Source organism: Gambusia affinis, linkage group LG13 (genome assembly GCF_019740435.1).
Source record: "Gambusia affinis linkage group LG13, SWU_Gaff_1.0, whole genome shotgun sequence".
NCBI classification, from domain to species: Eukaryota; Metazoa; Chordata; class Actinopteri; order Cyprinodontiformes; family Poeciliidae; genus Gambusia; species Gambusia affinis.
Genome location: NC_057880.1, coordinates 6,246,765 through 6,266,825, shown reverse-complemented (window position 1 = coordinate 6,266,825; position 20,061 = coordinate 6,246,765). Strand labels below are relative to the sequence as shown.

Sequence of the window (20,061 nt, the reverse complement as noted above, 5' to 3'; positions counted from 1 at the left end):
AAATTTGGCCAGCAGGAGGTAGTATTTCACCCAGGCAACCTGGACGTCACCATAGATTGTCTATTTTAAAGACGTAGCACGATGCTAGGATTGGAAAATTGCTGTACACTACAAAATTGCCTCTATTTCTTTTGGAAAGTTGGAGTTACCCTTTGCCCTATGTACTGTGCATTTTTTAAATTAGGGATCTATAACCGACAGTCCCTATCCTAGATGTTTGTATTGCTCATTTCCTGTGTCAGCAAGGATGTACTGACATATGTAGAGCAGTGAGACCTCTTTCTCTGTCCTGCATTCCAGTTTCCACCTCATTCCCATACAGAATAATGCTGAGAGATGATGGAGGAATAGGGTTGCGATTCTGACAGGCAAGCAAAATTAATTGTTGCTGGTAAACTAAAAAGCTGTATCGACTAAAATTTACTAACTTTTAGTCAGTTGTAGAGAGATAAGGTTTTATAACATGGCGGCTGATAAGTTACAACAGAAACCGGGTACTGGTGGTAAAGCTAGCTAATCTGCTGCGATGGGAACAAAAATAATGAGCTAATGGGGTCAGATTTCTGTTTAAAACACAATTAATTGTCAGTGTCGGATTACACTCACTTGACACTTTTCTCTCTGTTTTTACTTTGTAGTGTTAGTTTGTCTGTTTTTGTCACCTGTCTGCTCTGTTCACCATGAAGACTGGGGGAAACGGACAAGGTAGGAACCGCAGTGGTTGTTTTCTCTTTTCTGACAACAAACCCGAAGAGCTGCGCTAACCCATGACATTAAACCAACAACGAGGGATGTAGAATGACATTCAAATGGTGAAACAGTCGTTAACGCGTGTTTAAAGTAAAGGATGGTATAATAAACCCGTTAATCCATTACCGCGGAGCTGCTGCTGAACTCTGAGGCGGATTATCTTTCCTGTGTATCGGTTTACTGGCCTCTCTCTCGCTCTCTCTTTTTTTTTTTTCCACAAACGCCTCAGCGACTGAACTAGACATGAACGTTACACATAAATGTAAAACGGACTTTTAGGGAAACCCAGAAAGACAACTTCCGCAAAATATTAACTGTCAGCACAGTCTCAACAACAAAAATCCGTCTGCGTGTTTACTTCATATGAATCTACACAGACTTATAAAAAAAAAATAATAATTTGAATATTAAACATTTTAAATAGATTCATTATACTGGGATGGATGTTTGAAAGCGTTTATTTCTGCTGATTATGACGCTTTTTCACTTCCAGATGACATTTAAAATTAGTCATCAGTAAGTGACTTTTTAAAATTGGTTTGGTGTTTTATGTTACTGATGTTAAAAAATCCTATTGTTGAAAACGTGGGCTTCATGAACAGCATGTTTAATACTTCCTTAAAGGTTGCTATTTTCAAAAAGTACTTTTAAAGTTACTCATTGGAACATAAAATCTGTTTTGTTGTATGAGACTGTTAATATTTCTCATAAAGAAACTGCTTTACAGATAATTATATTTTATAATAGTACGGTATTATCAAACTTCTTGACAACAGTATCATATTATGAGTCTTTGCCCCACATGGAATATGGAATGTGGATATTCCATATTCACATATTGGAATGTGAATATGTATTTATATACAGTACAGACCAAACGTTTGGACAGTTGTGTCCAAACTTTTGGTCTGTACTGTATATCAACCATCAACAATAAGCAAGATGATTAGTTTATGTCCGGTTGGCCCTGTTTTCTGTCCTGAGGTTACTGTTGAAATCACAAACACTCTGATTTGTCTGGTAGGAGCTGTTTTCTACCCTATGCTGCACTCATCAAGTCCTAATGTCAGCCTACCTGGTTAAACACAACACAGACAATCTATAGATGCATACTATACCAGCTTGTTGTCCCGAGAAGTTGTGGGTATTATATTCAGACACATGGATGTAAATGACATATGGCAGCGCTGTAAGATTGGCCTCAATCGCTAGCAGGAGTGACCTGTAGATATTATATCTAGAATGTTCTGTGTCCAGCCACCTTCACTCGCTACTGTAGCTGACTATCAGATGCTTCAGCAACTTCTTGATAACACTATTGCTCCACCATTATGCCCTCTGTTGCCCATTCTAGACGGTCCAGCTCCTTTGTTAAACCACTGACCAAGCATCGGTCTTCAAATAAAGTCCAAATCGGATCATTACATCTTTGTGCTTAAGTTTTGTCACAAGGTGCATTTTTTTTAATTGGAGGTTTATTAGTTTTGTGTGTTTGTGTTTTATATTTTATAGTGTTTCAACTTCTTTGAAAAAGGTCCTTTATCATATCATATACTAGTGAATAGAAACTGTGTAGTTTATTTGTGTTGTTTTTATCTTCAAAGTGTGGTGCTGAAAATTTGTGAAAACTAATTTTGAGTTTTAAACTGTATGAGCCTGGTTAAAAACATTTTTGTCACATGTAAATCATGCTTACTATGGATTTTGTAGTGTTATAGGTTCTCAGTGTTGGTTTTGTTTGTTTTGGTTATTACAGTGATAAAACCCAATTAAAAAGGTCTAGATTAACAATCTTGAGGGTCCTGCTCTCTGAAACCATAAGAAGAACTTTCTTGTGGTTTCAGAAACAAGATTTCAGGATGCTTTGTTGAGCATCCTGAACAAAGCTTCAAGACACTTTGTTGTTAAGTAAGAGTTATTTCATCACCAGCATTAAGTAGGTTTATAACTAAAGCTTTAACCCAAGCTGAGTATAATAAAAAAAGACTCTTAAAGGATTGTGACCATACTTTTTTTGTTTTCCTTACCTGTCCTGCCAGACGCATGAGGCCTTTGGGTCCTGCTAGACAAATTTATGGAGCCTGATGTAATGCCCCCGCCGTCTTACTCCCCCCCTCCGCTGGATGATGACGGTGATGATGGGGTGAGGTCAGAGGAGGATGACTTTGGGGATTTCTGTATAGGGGGCGTTTGCTCCCCGCTTGGTCATGCCGACTTCACAGAGTCAGCAACCCATCAGTCGGATGGTCACCTGGTTGAACAAACTCAATGCACTCCGTCTGAGGAAACTGGGAGCCGCGATCTTGAATCTTCTTTGCACTACTCGAATGGACGGGCTGGAGAAGACCTACAGCCCGGGGCACAAGACTCTTCTGTGGAGGACACGGGGTTTGCTGATTTCGCTATGTTCACAGAGCAGGCAGGACACCCCTGGTGTTGTGGCTTCACGGAGCAGTGGGATGGCAAAGTGGACGAACGCGAATGTGTTTCCGGGCAGGAGGTTGTCATGGAGTCTGAGCCTAGATCCCAGCACGCAGGCGAGGCAAATGGAGGTATCTGCGTTGAGGGCGAGCACTGTGAGAAAAGAGATACAGCACTTGTGCAACCACCTCAGGACCACTGTCAACCTCAGGGAGACGAAGGAAATGTTTGTTTAGGAGCAGCTGAGGAAGGGCAAAACGTTGTTGGGAAAACTCTGGATCTCTTTGTGGCAGAGCCTGCTTCCGACAGGGTGTCTTGTCATGACGATTGGTCATCAGAGGAACCAAATGTTTCATCCCTTACATCTCAGTGTGGCCGGTCTGATTGGGACCAGACTGATGACGAGGTGGAAGACTGTGGATATTCTGATGCTGTCGTCAGCAGCGCTGTGGAGAAGCTCGGCCCGTCTGAGTTGAATGTGCCTCACTGTGATGCCACTCAGGAAACCTCGGCTACCTCCTGCCCAGAGAAACGTACATACTTCACCGACGCTAACGCCTTGCGTCACAGGGAACCCGCTGAGACAGCTGACACGGGAGCAGAGAGTCTGGGAACCCTTCCACCCAGTGACAGCTTTGCGGATTTCTGCTCGGCGCCCACGCAGGACGACGAAGAGAGACCAACATGGGCGGACTTCTCAGACCAAAGCAGACCGGCGGAGGGAAGACCGTCGACACAGCGCAGTGAGCCGGTCGATGAACAGGATGGAGTAACAAGAATGAATAGCTGTCAGGTAGAAAACAGATCTCTGAAATAGAATCCTGGCTTTGTTACCGTTCATCAGCACTTTTCTTTTTAAATTTTGCGTCCTAACTGTTCAGGATTCCCTTTCCTGCCATGTCCAGCAGCTCCTCCAGTCCAGCTTCCCAGAGGTCTGTGTCCCCGTTGTGGAAGGTGAGGAGGACCTGCCCAACCTCGGTGCTTTACTTCACATCCAGCAGCCTGCAGAGACGGAGGAGGAGATCCCAGAACTCAGCCGTTCTCTGAGGTAACGACAAATGACTCAGCTGCTGTGTCCAGACTACAGAGTTAGAAAAGACATTCATGATTATAATGAAATTTCTGAATGGGTTACAGATCTACAAAATCTGATAGTGTCTACATTGCTTCTGTCACCTGAAATATAAAAGTTGGAGTTTCTCATGAGTGCTAGTAGCTAGGCCTGCTCGATTATCCAACTATTTTTTTTTCCAACTATGACATCTGAGTTTGGAAAACACTTTATTTGTTCAGGGTGTCCACATACTAGCATTGCTTAAAAGGCCTTAAATTTGTGTGTCTAAAATTAAAGCCTTAAAATGTCTTGAATTCATAAAAAAATTACCTTTTAATACTAACTACGTTAATCAATTTTGTTGTGGCAGGACTGTTTGAAGTAGTGTTGTTACTTCTGGCTAGCTACTGTTCCGAGCTAGCTAGCTTTTTGCCTCGATTATGGACACAAACCCGGGTTCACAGTTTGTGCTATGCTTGATTGTTATTCCCCAAAGTAACAGTTTTTTTGGTCGTAAATTTTATTCAAAGGTGACAGCAAAATGTGGCAAAAATAATTTAATCCATAATATTTGGGGGCAACTATGATGTTTGTTGCCAGAACCGTCAAAATGCAAGTTTAATTGTCCATTGAGATACCAATCAGTTGGTGTAAAGCATTATACCTTATAGGCCTGTTTGAATCAGATTTGCTGCTCAAATCTGGTCTTCAGGATAAACATTTGCATGTCATTTGCAAAGTTTTGATTCTCCAAACATGTTTTGAAATGCTTACCTAAGTAACCTGATAGCCATCGATGATGACACACCTTTAAAAAAATCTAATTATTTTACTGAAAGTGGCATGAAGCCTCATTATATCTGTTTTGTTTAGATTTGCAGTGTCTGTGGTTTTACACTGCCGTTTTTGGTTAAGCACACATTGGATCTGGACTTACCAGTCGTGAGCTGGGTATGTATCCAGTCAGATTGTCTAAGTTACAAAAATAACAATTTTTGCTGGGTTTTTTTTTGTGTGTGTTTCTCTCCCAACTCCTGCCAGGATTCAGCAGCTGATGTTCAGCCTATCAGAGGACATGCACTGCTCACTTGGTCTCCAGTTTAAGTGGGGAGGTTCTCACAGTAACACTACACTGCTCAGGTGCCTTGGTGTGGACACTAGGAACATTGTAAGTTCATATCCAGAAGGATATTTTATTTAACTGTGCCCCAACAACCTGAGCCAGCATATGTTAGGGATTGTTTTGTGTTTTTGTCCCCTGAAAGGTTTTTATTGGCACAAAGAAGCAGGCAGTGACTGTGCCAGCATATGCCTCTTCCCTGGTGAGTCCTCAGATATTTTATATGTCATGATAATAACCTTGGTTTGCACTAATTATTGTGTTGTTGCTAAATTTAAGATGCTAATATTACCTAGTGCCGATTAATCGAATGGCCCATTTATACCTAAAGGCCTCTGAGGGTTACCTGGTTCGCAGCAGCGTGTTACACGGTCTTGTACTGCGGTCAACAATGCAAACTCGCAAATGCAAGCGATAAGTTGAGCGAGCAGAGTCAAACTGGTGTGCTCATCGGCAAATTTGGATAAAACCAAGACAACATGTATGTATTGCAGCGATGAATTGTCCTTCCAGCGAAGCACAATTTATAGTTGACATGTTTAAATGACGGTTTCACACAAAATGACTTCCTTTAAACCTCCCTGAATATGAAAACCTAGAAAACTGAGAATATTCAGACGTGTTTCATTTTAGACAATCTTTTTTTTTTATTTTACTTTTGGAAAACGTGCATACAGTGGCGGTTTTTCATATGAGCAGCTGCTTTCTGATGCCCAGGGTGGCATTAGAAACCCAAGAACTGAATAAAATATATCTTATCTTTCAGTTGTCCCCTGAAACAGTTTTCTACTACTTGCATGCATGAGTGGAGTAAGTTTCCCTTAGTTGCTGTTGAGTACCATGACGATACCTTTCATCCTAATGGGCTGGAATGCGGTAGAAGCGGCGTTGCGTTGCGTATTTTTATTTCAAGCTTACAAAGTTAAGCATAGTGATTAATCACAACGCTACAGTGTGATTAACTTAATCTGTTTTGACCACACTATTTAAAATGTAACTAAGTCTCTTAATATTTCATCAGGGAATGCTGGACCCCACCAAAGACCCTTCGCCGGCTGTGTGCTCTCCAGGACGCACGGCCGTCGCGGCACCCTCAGGGCCCCCGGAAACACAGAAACCCTCGACTCCTTCGGCGCAGGTGGCGTTCGCTAAATCAACACGACAATAAACGCGTTAAAGCCGAAACACTGATATCAGTTTGTCTGAGCAGGAGCTTCCTTCGACCCAGCCGGACTGGAGCTGCAGAGGCCATGGCAGCTCCCAGGAGGGTACGTCCCCTTGCCGAGCCCCTCACCCCTAGTAGTCTACCAGCCACGCCTGATGGCTGCCATAAAGTGTCTCACTTCCTCTGCTTCTGTCGTGTTTTTTATTACATTTTTTTCCCTCTTTCTTTACTCAGCTGGTTAGCGCTGAAATCATGTTGATAAGAAGAAGATCTACTTCTTCTGTTTACCTCCTGTGACCGTTTGGAGTGTTTATCTCAGTATTTATCAGTCCCATTGTGATGAGGAAAAGATGAATATATTCATATTCGGTGCATATACAATGCAAAGACACAAAATCTTACCAAGCAATCTTTGTGTAGTTTCTAGTGCAAATATTTTAGTACACTTGAAATAGTACAACACAAACTTCCAAGTAACTTTTCAGCAAGACACAGGAGCTTGTTTTAAGTCAATAATTCCTTAATATTTATGAAAAAGTACTAGTCCCATTGGCAGATTATTTTATTTATAACAAGACATTTTCCCCATGTTGTAAGTGAAATAATCTGCCAATAGAACTAGCACTTTTTCCAACAATATTAAGGAATTACTAACTCAGTACAAGCTCCTATTTCTTGCTGAAAAGTTACTTGTAAGTTAGCTTCTCCTTATTTCAAGTGTTCTAAAATATTTTCATTAGAAACTACACAAAAATTAGTTTGTAATATTTTGTGTCTTTGCAGTGCACCTGCTAACTTATGCCTGCTGCAAAACTCAGTTGTTGTTTTTTTCTGCAAAGGTGTCAATATCATCTGGTTGTCACCTTTTATTTGACGTGAAAAGGTTTGTACTAAAAAAAAAAAAAAAAACATTTCCATATTATTTTTCATTTTTGCCTCACAAGGCCTTGATGGTTCCCCGAGCTTTGAAAAAGCTTTACAGAGAAAACATAAACAACACACACACATCGGCTCAGGTCATCAGCTCATCTTTGCTCAGGAATACTTTATTAAATCTACTAAAATTTGATTTGTTAAACTTTTTAGGGGTAAAGAAAAATCTGAAATTGTCATGAAACTGGACATTATTGTAGCACATCTTTAAGAAAAGTTCATGAAAAGAAAATTAAAATCTGCGTTGCAAAATGCCTCTGGCTTCAGCAAAATTTCACGCATTTGTCCTTATCTCATAGACAATTTGGAATATTATGTCTCCTTTTTCCTTCTGCACTTCCTTGTGTTGACTTTTCATACGACATCCATCACAAACACTAGTTTGTGGTTTCAGCATTACTAAATGTAAAAATCTTCAGAGGGTATGCACTGTAAATGAAATGTGCCTGCGCTGCAGTACTTAAGATATTAACTACCAGCATAACTAAACTGACTGTTTCCTAACATGCACAGGGAAGCTAACTAATGTAAACACACCTATATGACCTTCAGAAACTCACCTGAGCAGCATGTCTTTCCTCCTCAAATGAAAACGACGTAAACACTGATTCAAATGAGCTCATCTCACTGATCATTTTTGAAATACTGACATCCACATTTTCTGAAATGCTAGCATTCTTTATTAAACTGGAGAATTTTGAAACACAATTTCCTTTGACCTGTAGAGGGCAGTATGTTATCAAAGAACAACTTTGATCCAAAAATAAATCAAACCTCATTGCAACAAATGTAAATAAAGCTTTAAAACCTGCATCCTCAATCCAGCTGTAACTTTCTACTGAATTTGATCGTTTTCTTTATTATTTAAGCACCTTAACCTGTCTCACAAAGCCGAGCTCCTCGTGTTGAGGCTTATAATACAATCATTTTAGTAGCTTTTGTTGTTTTTCATTACCGATAGAAAATTGTTTCTGCTTCAAAAATACGGCAGAAATTTTTATTGATGAGTTGTAACTTGTGCCAGCAGTTTTTTTTTTTCTACATTAGACTGTTATTTTTATTTTTTTTTAATTATTCAGTTTTATTGCTCAAATTGAGACATGCGCTGCATAAAAGACTGCTGGGAAAATCCTTGTAAATACTGAAATAAATCAGTTGATCCTCCCTGTTTGGTCTTCTCCTCATACCTTTCACAACTGATAAGATTTTACAACTTTGCTCTCTGGTTTGAACGCAAAGTTGAGATTTGTTTTTGTATGTTTGTTTTTTTTTAATAATATTTTTAATGGTTGTTTTATGAAGATAACATTTGTTCTTTACAAATACAGACAGGGAGAAACTGCATCTCCTTTAAGTTGCTCTTTTTTTGGATAAAAACTAAAAGTGCATTTAGAGGAAACTTTAAAAACCAAATAGTGAGGTTAAATAGAGACTGAAACCCAGCATTAGTTCTCATTTCCATTCAATTTCTCCTATTGATATCAGTCTGCTCCTCATTCAACCTTGATTATTTTGGGTCTGAGGACGAGAGCAGATCCAGCAGCAGCAGCCGAGCCAGCAGTCCTCCTCCAGGTCAGCACACCGGCGTTGGTGAAATCTTCTGTAAACATTGTTGATTTATGCTCCTGTAGTTCTCTTGAAGCTTTTGTCCCCTTTTATGTGTTTGCTGTGCACAATCTGCGTCTGGAAGGTGTCGACCGCGAGCTGTATAAATTAATCATAAGCAAACTGGAAGCTGACAATAGAACCAATCAGATAGAAGACACTCTGAACCGCCTGATGTCCGCAGCAGAGAGCACGAGCATTTCCGCCAGGTCTGTCAGCAAAAAATGTTCAGATGCTATACTTTGTGTGTTTTATTAAGCCTAATACAAAACCACTTACAGAAACCAGCTATTGGTGTTTACATTTGTTTATTTGTGCTTCTGTTGTTGATCAGGAAGTCTTCCGCCCAAGAAGAGCTGAGTGGTGAAGCTGGCAGAATGATTTCTGAACTTCCTGACTTGTCCTTCATGCAGGCCAAAGTTCTGATGTTCCCTGTCTTTCTCGGACCCGAAGCTCACAGTTCCCCAAAACTACTTTAGCTACTCGGCAGCCTCTGACAACTCACTTGTTTGAAAAGACAAATAAAGAACAAAATATGCGTGTGTACAGTACATGAGCTGATGTAGATTTTAAGAAGTACAATCTGAGACGCCCCCTACTGGCCTAATTTGTCTGGTTAAGGACCGTCATGTTTTGATCAAACTACGCCACCTGCTGACTATTTAATGTATCATTCAAAATGGAAGCCAATCAAAACGATTAACTATTAAACCTTGAGCATATATACAGCTGCATTACAGTGTATTTAAGTATTACTGTCTTAAGGTTCAGTCTTTGGGTTTTATTGCAATATTAACCAACATGTATTTACTTTAAGTATTGTATAATGTTGTTTTCTTTGAATATTTTGAGTATGCATATGTTTATTTTAAATAAAAAGGTGTCAGACTAAACATATGCAAACTTGTAAGTAACAAATTATAGGTTGATTTTTGCTCACATGTTATAGAGAATGTACTTTATGGATCAACTGAGAAGTCCTGAAGATGGGAAGTTGCATTTATGTACATTTTGGTGACAGTTCAGAAATATTTCATGGTTGTTGTTTTTTTTTTTGTTGTTGTTGTACTTAAATGTTTTAAATTACCATACAAAATTATATCTGATATCAATTTATTAAATATTAATATCTGATATTGATGCTAAAGGTCTCCAAGCCCTATGTGAAAATAAAATTTCTATAATTTAAATTCACTACCCACATCCAGGCCTGAGTTTTGTCAGTGTTGTACTGACAAAACTCATAGAATCAAAAAATCATTTAAATAGTCTCACAATGAGAAGTGGGATAAACTATCTCATAAAGCAACACACAAGGTCACAATCTAAATTCAAAAACAGATGAGAAACAAAGTCACAGACTGAGTTACCTCAGTGAATCACAAATTGAACAATTGTGGGATTTTTACTGCTCTGGCACAAAACATGTTTCTAATCGAGAGTCTGTTTTTTTTTTTTATGGGTGAGGTAAATAAAAAAAAACTTCTTCACCTGTTTTTATCCAATGTCTCCTGCAGAGACGGCCTTCTTAGCAAAAACTCCTCAGCAAATTATCTTTCTGTGATGACAATATGCAGTGTATCTCCAGTCAACAAATTCCTGTTAAAAATCAAGGATAAAGAAACAATACATTTTGTTTACAGCAGTAACAGCATAAACACGATGGTGCTGTTACAAATGTTATGTGATCATCCATCAAGGGAAGTTCATATCTTGGCAGAATGATGAGTCACAGGTGATGAGGCAAAGTAATATTGTAGGCTGTCTGAGGCAAAATAATTTTGCTTAGTGAGCTGAATGTTAGTGAGTAGAGTCACTTCTATGGCAACATATGAGAGTGTGACCTCAAAGAGAAGGAGAAAGGAACAAGTAGCAGTACTTAAAAACAAAACAAAACACAAACTTCATAAAATTTTTTGGTAAATGTGAACATGGGTGACTTCTAAAGTGATACTAATGCAACTCATGTAAAACAGCTACATAGAAGATGGGACAAATGTAAAGATTTAGTAATTATTTCTTGGCATTTGCTGGCCTCCACAGATGCGACTATGAATCAGAGAATCATTTTGATAGGACAAGCTCAAGCATAAAATATGTCTTGAACTCAAATGACGAAAAAATAATATTTTGACATTAAAATAAAAACTTAAAATACTTCTAAGCGGTAATGTAATAAGGTTATGAAACTATATATAAAAGCATTTTATGTCGAAGACCTAACAATCTCACAGAGGGAGTAACCATTGATTTTAGCGCCTCCGTCACATACCGGATGAGCACCCTTCCCTTCCTCTTCTTGGCCGGGCTGCTGTGTCTTCCTTCCGGCTTGCCGAAGAAAGTTGAGGAGGGTTCAGCGGCAACTGGGCTTTTACACAATGGACAGCCAGGGAAGGAAAGTAGTGGTCTGTGACAATGGAACCGGGGTAGGTTTGCGTTTTCGGCTCGCTGCTCCACCGAGCTGCACTTCGCTTTAGACGGAGCCGAAATGTCGAACAATTTGCTGAAACAGGAAGTGGGGCTGTCAGCGTCTGAAGCTAGCTAGCCTGAACTGGGCGTGTAGCTTCGTTTCCAGCAAATTTTCATTCATCCGAAATCGCCTCGGAAACACCTCTCTGAGTTTCTACAGTTGTCAAGTTTAGAGCTGAATTCGTCGCTATGGCTGAAGCGCTCGTGTTGTGTAAAATCGCGACTAACGGGAATTGTTCATCGTAACCAACGGTAGCTGAGCTAAAGCTGCTAGCTAAGTAGCCTGTCAGGTTAAACAGCTGGTTGTCTGCTAGCAGCGTCAGGGATTTTTAGAGATTTACTCGACAAAAGCTCGTAATTTCCAGTTTCATTATCTTTGCTATTCATTTGGTTTGCTTATAAATTTAAACGAATGTATTTTTTTGTATAAATTGCCATCGACAGCTAGGTGGAAGGCTAACTAGGCCGTGTCAGGTGAATAGAGGAACCTCTTGTATGGACTTTGCAGCGACTTCGCCCAAAAAATATTACCTGGCGGCAGCTAAACTGGGTGAAAAACACACAAATGCATTCATGTATTAACCGCGTTTCGCACATTTTAAAAACATTGTTGGGTCCATTGCTATTGACAAGCATTTAGGAAGTCACAGGAAATGCTAGCATACGAGCCTTCACTTTTGTGGAAAAAAATACCTCCAAACATTAAAACCATAAATTTGCCATATTTGTCACAGCGGTCGACCAATGTTCATTAGCCAATAAATATGTTAATCTTAAGGCGCATTTTTGCCATTTCATCCTAATTGCTTTATATTCACACACATTAGGATCTTCGTTGTTTTAAAGGCAGGAATTTGTGATAATCCATTTAGGACCTTTAGACCTTGACCAGTTTTGTTTTTGATGCATTTAAATTTATTGCTGTACACTGACACAACCACAATTATATCTACCATTTATCAATAAAGTATGGCGATTATCCCAACTAATTGATAAAGGCATTCTTTTTATTACATTCTAGCTGACATCTTTGTTTGCTTAATTACATGATAGTTATGATTGTGCATTTGTAAACCCTTGATCAATTAAGGATGCACCAGTCAGAAGGCCAGAGGTCGAAATCAGCCAATATTTCAACAATATTCTGATCGGCAATTTACAGGTCAAATAAAATCTTTAAAAATCAAGTAGTCTGGCTATAAATGCTTTGATACCCGGTAGTAGTTCCTTCATTTTCTGGTGGATTCCAAGCACATACTTTTTTTTTTTTTAAATCATAGAACCTGCAACACATTTTCCAGCTTTGCTTTTAATTTAAAGAGACAAAAAGATAAGGTAGAAGAACAGAAAGTGGCATTTGATGAAAAAACAAAATTAAACTGGTTAAAAAACTAAATCTACATTCTCCATCCCAGCTTGGAAAATGACACAAATGTTTGAATAAATGTTATTCACAAATTTTTACTAAATCTTTCAAACATATTGCAATATATCAAATTTATATACAAGTTTACTTTTTTGTGTCACCAGAGCTGAGCTGATTTTGGTGTATTTTCTACCTCTTCACATGCACAACGCACTCGGCTTGCTAATCTTTGCAGAAACTCAGGAATGTGCTCACTGCACACACAGGTACCACTGCCTCATCTGGAGTTGCAGGGACTTCCTTATCTAAACACCGTCAGCAGTCGAGGAGGATGTTGGCTCAGCGCGTTACTGACTAATAAGGCTTTTTTTCGGATGTGAATTTTTCAATAGCTCTGTGTGAAGCCAGCAAAGTGAGAGAGGAAGAAAAAGCCATCCGTATGTCAGAGTTGAATAGAGAAGTCAAGAGGAAGCGAGAAGAGACTAAACCACAGTCGCTTATGTCACAGGCACATATTCAGAGATCTGACACATTTTGTGTCAGATCTGAGTTCAGTGTGAGATGACTGAATTTTTTAAAAATGTATTTATTTATTTATTTACTTTTAAAGCTGCCGATACAGAGTTGTAAATCAGCACAAGAAATGACCTTATTTTAAGATCTGAGCTTTTCTCTGAAGCTGGTAAAGGAGGCTTGAACTAATTTATCTACTTAAATATTGTGTTCTTATTTGAGAAGATTAAAATTTGAACAGTTCTTTCTTTTTTTGTTTTTTGTCCTTAATTTGACTCTGTTACACAACTTAAACGAGTGCTTTGTGCAGAGAAGCTAAATGTTGCAACAAGAGTCCATGAAGATAGTTGTTACTAAATTGTTTGGAATATTTGGTCATTGCACTGATGGGGCAAAGTTGCAAATTTAATTACAAAGGGCAAGATAATGGTTTCAACAATTTTATTTTGTGTCACTGGGTCTTGTTTGGCATACGAGTTTCATCGCATGAATGGTTTATGCAAAAAATGCTAACATTTCAAAGGTTTTGGCTTCATGCGCGAGATTTCTAGAGCTAACTTGTGGATTGTATATGTCTGAAGCGCTTTAATGTGTCTGCTGATCACTTCCTTTTTCCTCTGGTCACTTTCTGCCCCTTGCAGTTTGTCAAGTGCGGCTATGCAGGCTCCAACTTCCCAGAGCACATCTTCCCTGCGCTTGTTGGGAGGCCTATCATCCGCTCCACAGCCAAAGTGGGAAACATTGAGATCAAGGTACGAAGTGGTTTATCTGATCAAAATCTTCTCTTTTTTTTCTTTTTCTTCTTCTAAATTCTAAATAAAAGAACACAGTTTGTGTGAAAACCCCCACCTGTAAATCAGTTTTAGATGTGAGGTGTTGTAAGTTCAGAGGTAATCAGTTTGAAGACAGCAGAGGGTTCGTATTGGCACCTGTCTCGACTTTTCTTCCTGTTTGTTTTCCTTCATTCGTCTTTTGTTTTTGTTTTTTTCTACCTGTTTTGCCCTTTCTCCACGTTCGTTGTCCCTCGGTGACGTAGAATTCCCAGAAGATGGTAAGTTCAGGTTGTTGTGGGAGTCCTGTTCTTGCCTGCTGCCGATGGTTTTTAAATGTCATGCTCAAACTGAAAATGAGGAACCTGGTTTCTTTTCTTCTTTTTTTAAATTTAACACCTAATTTGTTTGCTGATTTCTTCTTTTGTGTGTGCGTGTGTGTGTGTTTGGGCCAAGTTAGTGGCAGGGAATAAGGAAGACATCCATCACTTTGTTAATGTACTCCCTTTTGCAGGCTGAGCGCGTTGGCAGAAATGCTTGCGATGAATCAGAGGCCAGCTGTTATCGATGGAGCGCTAAAAGAGATTTTGGAACGTTTCCATTTTTAGAGCCTCTGATCTCGTCGTTCGCCCTGACAGCCAAAACGCCCACCTCAACCCTGCCGCCGCTTTAAGCGGGAGAGAAATTGAAATGTCAGCTTAAGCTCTCGGTTCTCGCCGGTTATGCGTTTGTTGGAACTGTGGGCATTTTAACGCAACGTCCAGTCAGGAGCGGAAGAAGAAGTGTTCCTCACTCGAGGACACATGGCAGACAGCTGGCAGTCTGAGATGAGAGGACATCTGGTTTTCTTTTAAGACCACATCGAGGCGATGCCTGCGACTGGTACTTTGCTGATGCCAAAGCACACAGGATGAACCCATAAAATGGCTGCTTTCAGTCGGCTTTTGATGTCTCCAAGCGGAACGTGAGATGCTTGACTGTGTGGCTAACGCCGCATTCTAACCCGGCAGCTGTGTACATTGCCAAGGCGGCCTTGCATGTGGATGGTTGGATGTGGGGGTCGAGGGGTGGTTTGCTATTGCCGAGGGGAAGTGGTTCCAGGTGTAAATGCATGGAAAAATGATGCTTTGTAGTGCATGCTGGGTAACAGAGTCCCAAGCTGAAAGGCTACAGGAATACATCTGTTTGCCAGTAGACAGATGGCGCAAGATGTTTAAGCTTTAGTCAACAAGGAGGAGCCGAATGTAATAAAGTTACTGTATAGGGCTGCAAGAAAGATTTATTTTAGTAATCAATTGTTCTATTGATTGATCAAATTTTCACTTAGTCACTTAAGTTGTTTTAAAACCTTATTAGAAATGCATTAAACAGGTATAAATCAACAATTCAGTTCCTTTTTTGAAATAATAAAATTCACATTTTATTTCCTAAAATGCAATAACAAAGCATTCCTTTAGTGAACGCTTGATCATTTCTAGCAAAGGATGCATCTGCAGTAAAAAAAAAAAAAAGGTACTGTCAACTAATCTGTTTGTGCTTTTGGATAAATGTGCTTCATATATTTTTCTCTAGAATTTGAACCAGGTGAAGCTAAAATTGCCACTTGAGGAGTTCTGGGTAGAACATATTTACAATGAAGGCATCATCATAAATACAAAATGTTTACCTTTTTGTACAGTTTTGGCTTAATTGTCTCTCTGACTGTGGCGTTCTTTCAGCAAATGGACATTTTTAGTCTGTATACTCCGCTGAGCGATTAATTGATTACTAAATTAGTTGCCAATTATTTCAATAATCTATTAATTGCGATTAATCCACTTAATCGCGATTAGTTTGATTAATCGTTTCAGCCCTATTACTGTATTGGTTTTCAACTTGTCTGAGTGACACCAGGCGATCCAAATAAGGAGCTTCATGAGCTGAATTCTAACAGTATTCGTCTCTGCTGACCACCTTCCTCCAGGACTTGATGGTGGGGGACGAGGCCAGCGAGCTGCGCTCCATGCTGGAGGTCAACTACCCCATGGAGAACGGCATCGTCCGGAACTGGGATGACATGAAGCACCTTTGGGACTACACCTTCGGCCCGGAGAAGCTCAACATCGAGTCTCGCAACTGCAAGATCCTGCTGACCGAACCCCCCATGAACCCCACCAAAAACCGGGAGAAAATCATCGAGGTACAGCGACGCGCGTGTTGTTTTGGAGCGGCTTACTTTGCCTGATTGATTGAATTAAACAAGCCTCTGTCCCGGAGGACGCGATGTATTTAAAAAGCTTTGCAGAAGTGACGCCGATATGAATCTTCTAAAATCGTGTTTTAAAAGCTAATGTTTGCGTGTGCTGCTAGCTTTTTCTTATCAAACCAAAATATTTGTTCATCCTCCACACAGGTGATGTTTGAGACCTACCAGTTTGCAGGAGTCTACATCGCTATCCAGGCTGTCCTGACACTGTATGCCCAGGGTAAGAGTTCAACCACGGTTGAAGGTTTATACCATCTATCTGTGACTTTTACCACCCAAAGAGCCATTTTTTATTCTCAGTCCAGCTAAATAAAACTGGTTTAGAGCCACAATTGTTACATGATATGTTTCTCTCATAACGTTTGGTCAGTATCTACTCTAGGTAGTTTGTCGTTTTTATTAAAGAATTACTATTTCAATTCTGTCTTTAGGTTTTGAAATGACAAAAACACATCTACATTTTGCTAATAGATGATAGATACATTTCCTTATATGAAATCAATATTTGTGGAAATGTGTGGGTTTTTAAAAAAAACAAACCCTAATGATAAGAAATCCATCTTTAAAGGCAGCAATAGTATTTTTTGAGTCACTTTGTTCTAGAAATTCATTGTAATTATACAATAAGAAACACTCTGCTATTTGTTTTGTCCAGAGTTATTAAGAGCTGTTGTAGAAGGCTCCGGAGCCGCACGTTGGAGTCCCCTGGTTTAAATAAACGATTTCTGTCTGACGTGAAGCCTTTTCTTCCTTGTTCAACAGTATTTCACTCCCATATTTCTGCTGGACTAAATAAATATTGTTTTTTTAGAGATACATCCAGAAGTTGACTGGTAGCTGAAATTTGAAGGGTCTTTTAGGGGGAAACTGTTTTCTACACCACGTCGGACATATTTGTAGTTCATTCAGGCTGAGAGAAAATGACATGTTCAGCAAATGACTAGAAAACTGACTAAAGCAGAGAAGCAAGACTGTTTTATCTTTCCAATCTCAACCTGTAATGGCTGAGTTTTCCTAAAGCCTGACTTTTAGAAACAGAGTTAAGATAATAATTCATGTTTTATTGGAGACTTTAGTTTTAGTAAACCTAGCTGTGCTAATTGCTGTTATAAGACAACTTTAAGAAGATTTTGTCTCTTTAACAAAAATCTTAATTCTTGCTTAAAGATTGGATCTTAAACAATATGAGTCTTTTAAATGACAAACTGTTAGAAAAGCCTATAGTTGATTTGATTTGTTCCCGTTTTAGATTTCCCCTTTGTCCTCTCCTTTTATTTAAGGCATACATGACCAGTGTTGGCTATAAAAACATCACCTATTATTATTATTACACTAACAAGTGTGATGAACAGTTTTAGGGTTTGACGAGGCCTCCGGCACTCTAATAGGTGGAGTTTCATACAGTGGAAGAGATATTTTCCCACACTCATTCCAAAACGTGGTCCTCCTTCAACTTTTTAATTTTTGAGTCAACTGGCTGTGTATAGGATTGAACTGTCACAAAGTAGACGTGATTTAGGGGTGTGTTCACATTGGTAGAGCAGAACTGACGTCCAATTACAAATACGCTTTTAAAACAAAGCACAATCACCATCAGATATGACTTAAAAATATATATTTTGAATTGGAAATGATGGTTAAATCTTACTTTATTTTATTTATTTACCACCTGCTTTTTAAACATTTAAGAGAGTTTAACATTGTGAGCTATTATCTCCTACTCATCAGATTTTCCAGGTTTGCCTCAGTGTAATTGTTGGTCTAGTTATAAATCTTCTATTTTTCCAGGTTAGCTTTTAGAGTTGATCAGGGTTTCCCTGGTCAATAAAGATTTTCTAAATTCTGAGGGAAATAAAAATGTTGGGTTCATTGGAAAATGGAAAGAATGTCAAGATTATTCTAATTTTGTCATGAGAGTATACGTCTCCATCCTGTATCTGAATTGAATCAAGTTCAAATGTTAATCCAGGAACACAAGGATGGATTTACAAGGATGGGCTGGAGTCGGTTTTGGTGCCCTGCCCACTACAGAAAAGTTCTACTAAATTGTAGCACATTAATATATAGTCCTATATATCAGTAGGAATTAATTGATACATTGTAGGTTTAATATGTCCCCTGTCCAATAGTTCCATATTGTTTCCAAAAAATCTACGATAACTTCATAACTTTCAAATACTTCAATATTGTTCATATTTTTAGAAAATCTCCAAAATAATAGTACAACTCACCTGCTTATGAGTTTTTTTATAAAGTACGTTTGAAAAGCATGTATATGTGAGGGGGGAAAAAAATCATTGGGTTCCCCACCCCCCCCAAAAAAACTTGCCACCCTGGGCTACTGCCCACATAAGACCTTTTTGCCCTATTTTTGTCTCTCACCAGTTGATTGGTGCAGGTCTTGGCTTGTAACACCCCACACATCTGCACAATTCATATACGAGAATGTTATAGAGCATTTTAACTTGTATGTAATGTTTTTGCTGTTAGATTTCAACCTTTCGCTGCATAATCTTAAAATGCTTTTGAAGATTTAGTTCATTTGCATGAATCCCGATAAATAAGATGTTGCTGTCATTTAGTGTTTTTGTTCCTCCACTCAGGAAGTCTGTTCCCCTTCGTCATAATGCACTTGTCTGATCAACATGTAAATAATAACCTGCTCTGCTTGTGTCAGGCCTTCTGACTGGAGTGGTGGTTGACTCGGGCGACGGTGTGACACACATCTGTCCAGTGTACGAGGGTTTCAGTCTGCCCCACCTGACACGACGTCTGGACATCGCAGGCAGGGACATCACCCGCTACCTCATAAAGGTATACGGTCTCTTAAGGAAGACGGAAAAAAAAACCAGCTTAACTGCCCTGATTTGATCTAATCCAGCCTCCATTTCCGTATTTTCTTTTCCTGTGTCTTTCTCTGGTTTTAGCTGCTGTTGTTGAGAGGCTACGCCTTCAACCATTCTGCAGACTTTGAGACGGTTCGCATGATGAAGGAGAAGCTGTGCTACGTGGGCTACAACATCGAGCAGGAGCAGAAGCTGGCTCTGGAGACCACTGTTTTGGTGGAATCTTATACGGTACATCCACACTTATTGATGGTTTTTGTACAATTGGTATAACTTCCTTTCTGATGTCACTTGGTAAACTCCTGAAATGGAGTAGAAGGTGTGTTTCACAGACCTTATTGCGTAACCAATGGCCTGCATTGGTTGTAAAGGGGTAACTTCTGGTTCAGCTGGTTCACTTCTATATATGGAGAAAAGGAAGTGCTCTGTTGGGAAATTGCACCACTTATTTTCTTTATTCAATGCAAGAGTTATTCAATGCATATTGAACCGCTACAAACGTTCTCAAGCAAATTGCTTTAAGATATTTGTGCTTGTAGTGTCTGCTCACAATTCTACGTTATTTAATTCTGCTGGAATTTCAGTTCCACTTTTTTTTGTTTTTTGTTTTTTGCTTGTGTGAAAGTTATTGCCCAACTCAGTTTTCTATATTCAGTGTCTCTATGAATAAGATTTTCTCCATAGGGAACTTTTCTTATACTCAGATTAATTCAGAGAAGTTGAAACTAAAGAACAAACATAGTCTGCAGTCACACCATCATAAGTTCATCAAATAATATTAATTGTTGGACGGCTAACATAAAA

The 20,061-nt window shown here is 39.2% G+C and overlaps 2 protein-coding genes and 1 long non-coding RNA gene across 10 annotated transcripts in view; 2 read left to right on the top strand and 1 right to left on the bottom strand.

Annotated features, from left to right (window-relative positions):
- Positions 1–245: 245 nt before the first annotated feature.
- aftphb (aftiphilin b) lies at positions 246–10,177 on the top strand. Of its 6 annotated transcripts, none has more exons than XM_044136870.1 (11): positions 246–368; positions 639–705; positions 2,790–3,964; positions 4,080–4,219; positions 5,267–5,393; positions 5,491–5,547; positions 6,367–6,483; positions 6,556–6,613; positions 8,929–9,015; positions 9,134–9,257; positions 9,383–10,177. In XM_044136870.1, the coding sequence occupies exons 3-11, from the start codon at positions 2,825–2,827 to the stop codon at positions 9,525–9,527; spliced, it is 1,995 nt and encodes a 664-aa protein (XP_043992805.1). In that variant the 5' UTR covers positions 246–368; positions 639–705; positions 2,790–2,824; the 3' UTR covers positions 9,528–10,177. The 6 variants fall into 6 exon arrangements, with proteins under 6 accessions (XP_043992805.1, XP_043992802.1, XP_043992804.1 ...); XM_044136867.1 differs by having other exon boundaries at positions 4,053–4,219; positions 9,383–10,170; XM_044136869.1 differs by having other exon boundaries at positions 4,077–4,219; positions 9,383–10,165.
- Positions 9,471–11,406, bottom strand: LOC122842733. The gene is made up of 3 exons (XR_006372610.1): positions 11,321–11,406; positions 10,540–10,647; positions 9,471–9,552 (listed from the first exon to the last, which is right to left on the bottom strand). It is a non-coding gene; the product is annotated as an uncharacterized LOC122842733 (long non-coding RNA).
- The window catches only part of LOC122842732 (actin-related protein 2-B), a 15,415-nt gene continuing 6,626 nt past the window's right edge, over positions 11,273–20,061 (top strand). The window contains exons 1-6 of one of the 3 annotated variants that reach the window (XM_044136875.1): positions 11,273–11,474; positions 14,038–14,148; positions 16,130–16,345; positions 16,559–16,631; positions 19,089–19,225; positions 19,339–19,488. In XM_044136875.1, the coding sequence (XP_043992810.1) occupies positions 11,427–11,474; positions 14,038–14,148; positions 16,130–16,345; positions 16,559–16,631; positions 19,089–19,225; positions 19,339–19,488 (735 nt within the window). In that variant the 5' untranslated portion in view covers positions 11,273–11,426. Of the gene's footprint in view, positions 11,475–11,818; positions 11,992–12,047; positions 12,068–14,037; positions 14,149–16,129; positions 16,346–16,558; positions 16,632–19,088; positions 19,226–19,338; positions 19,489–20,061 lie in introns of those variants that run through there. The other 2 variants (XM_044136876.1, XM_044136877.1) reach the window with 2 other exon arrangements.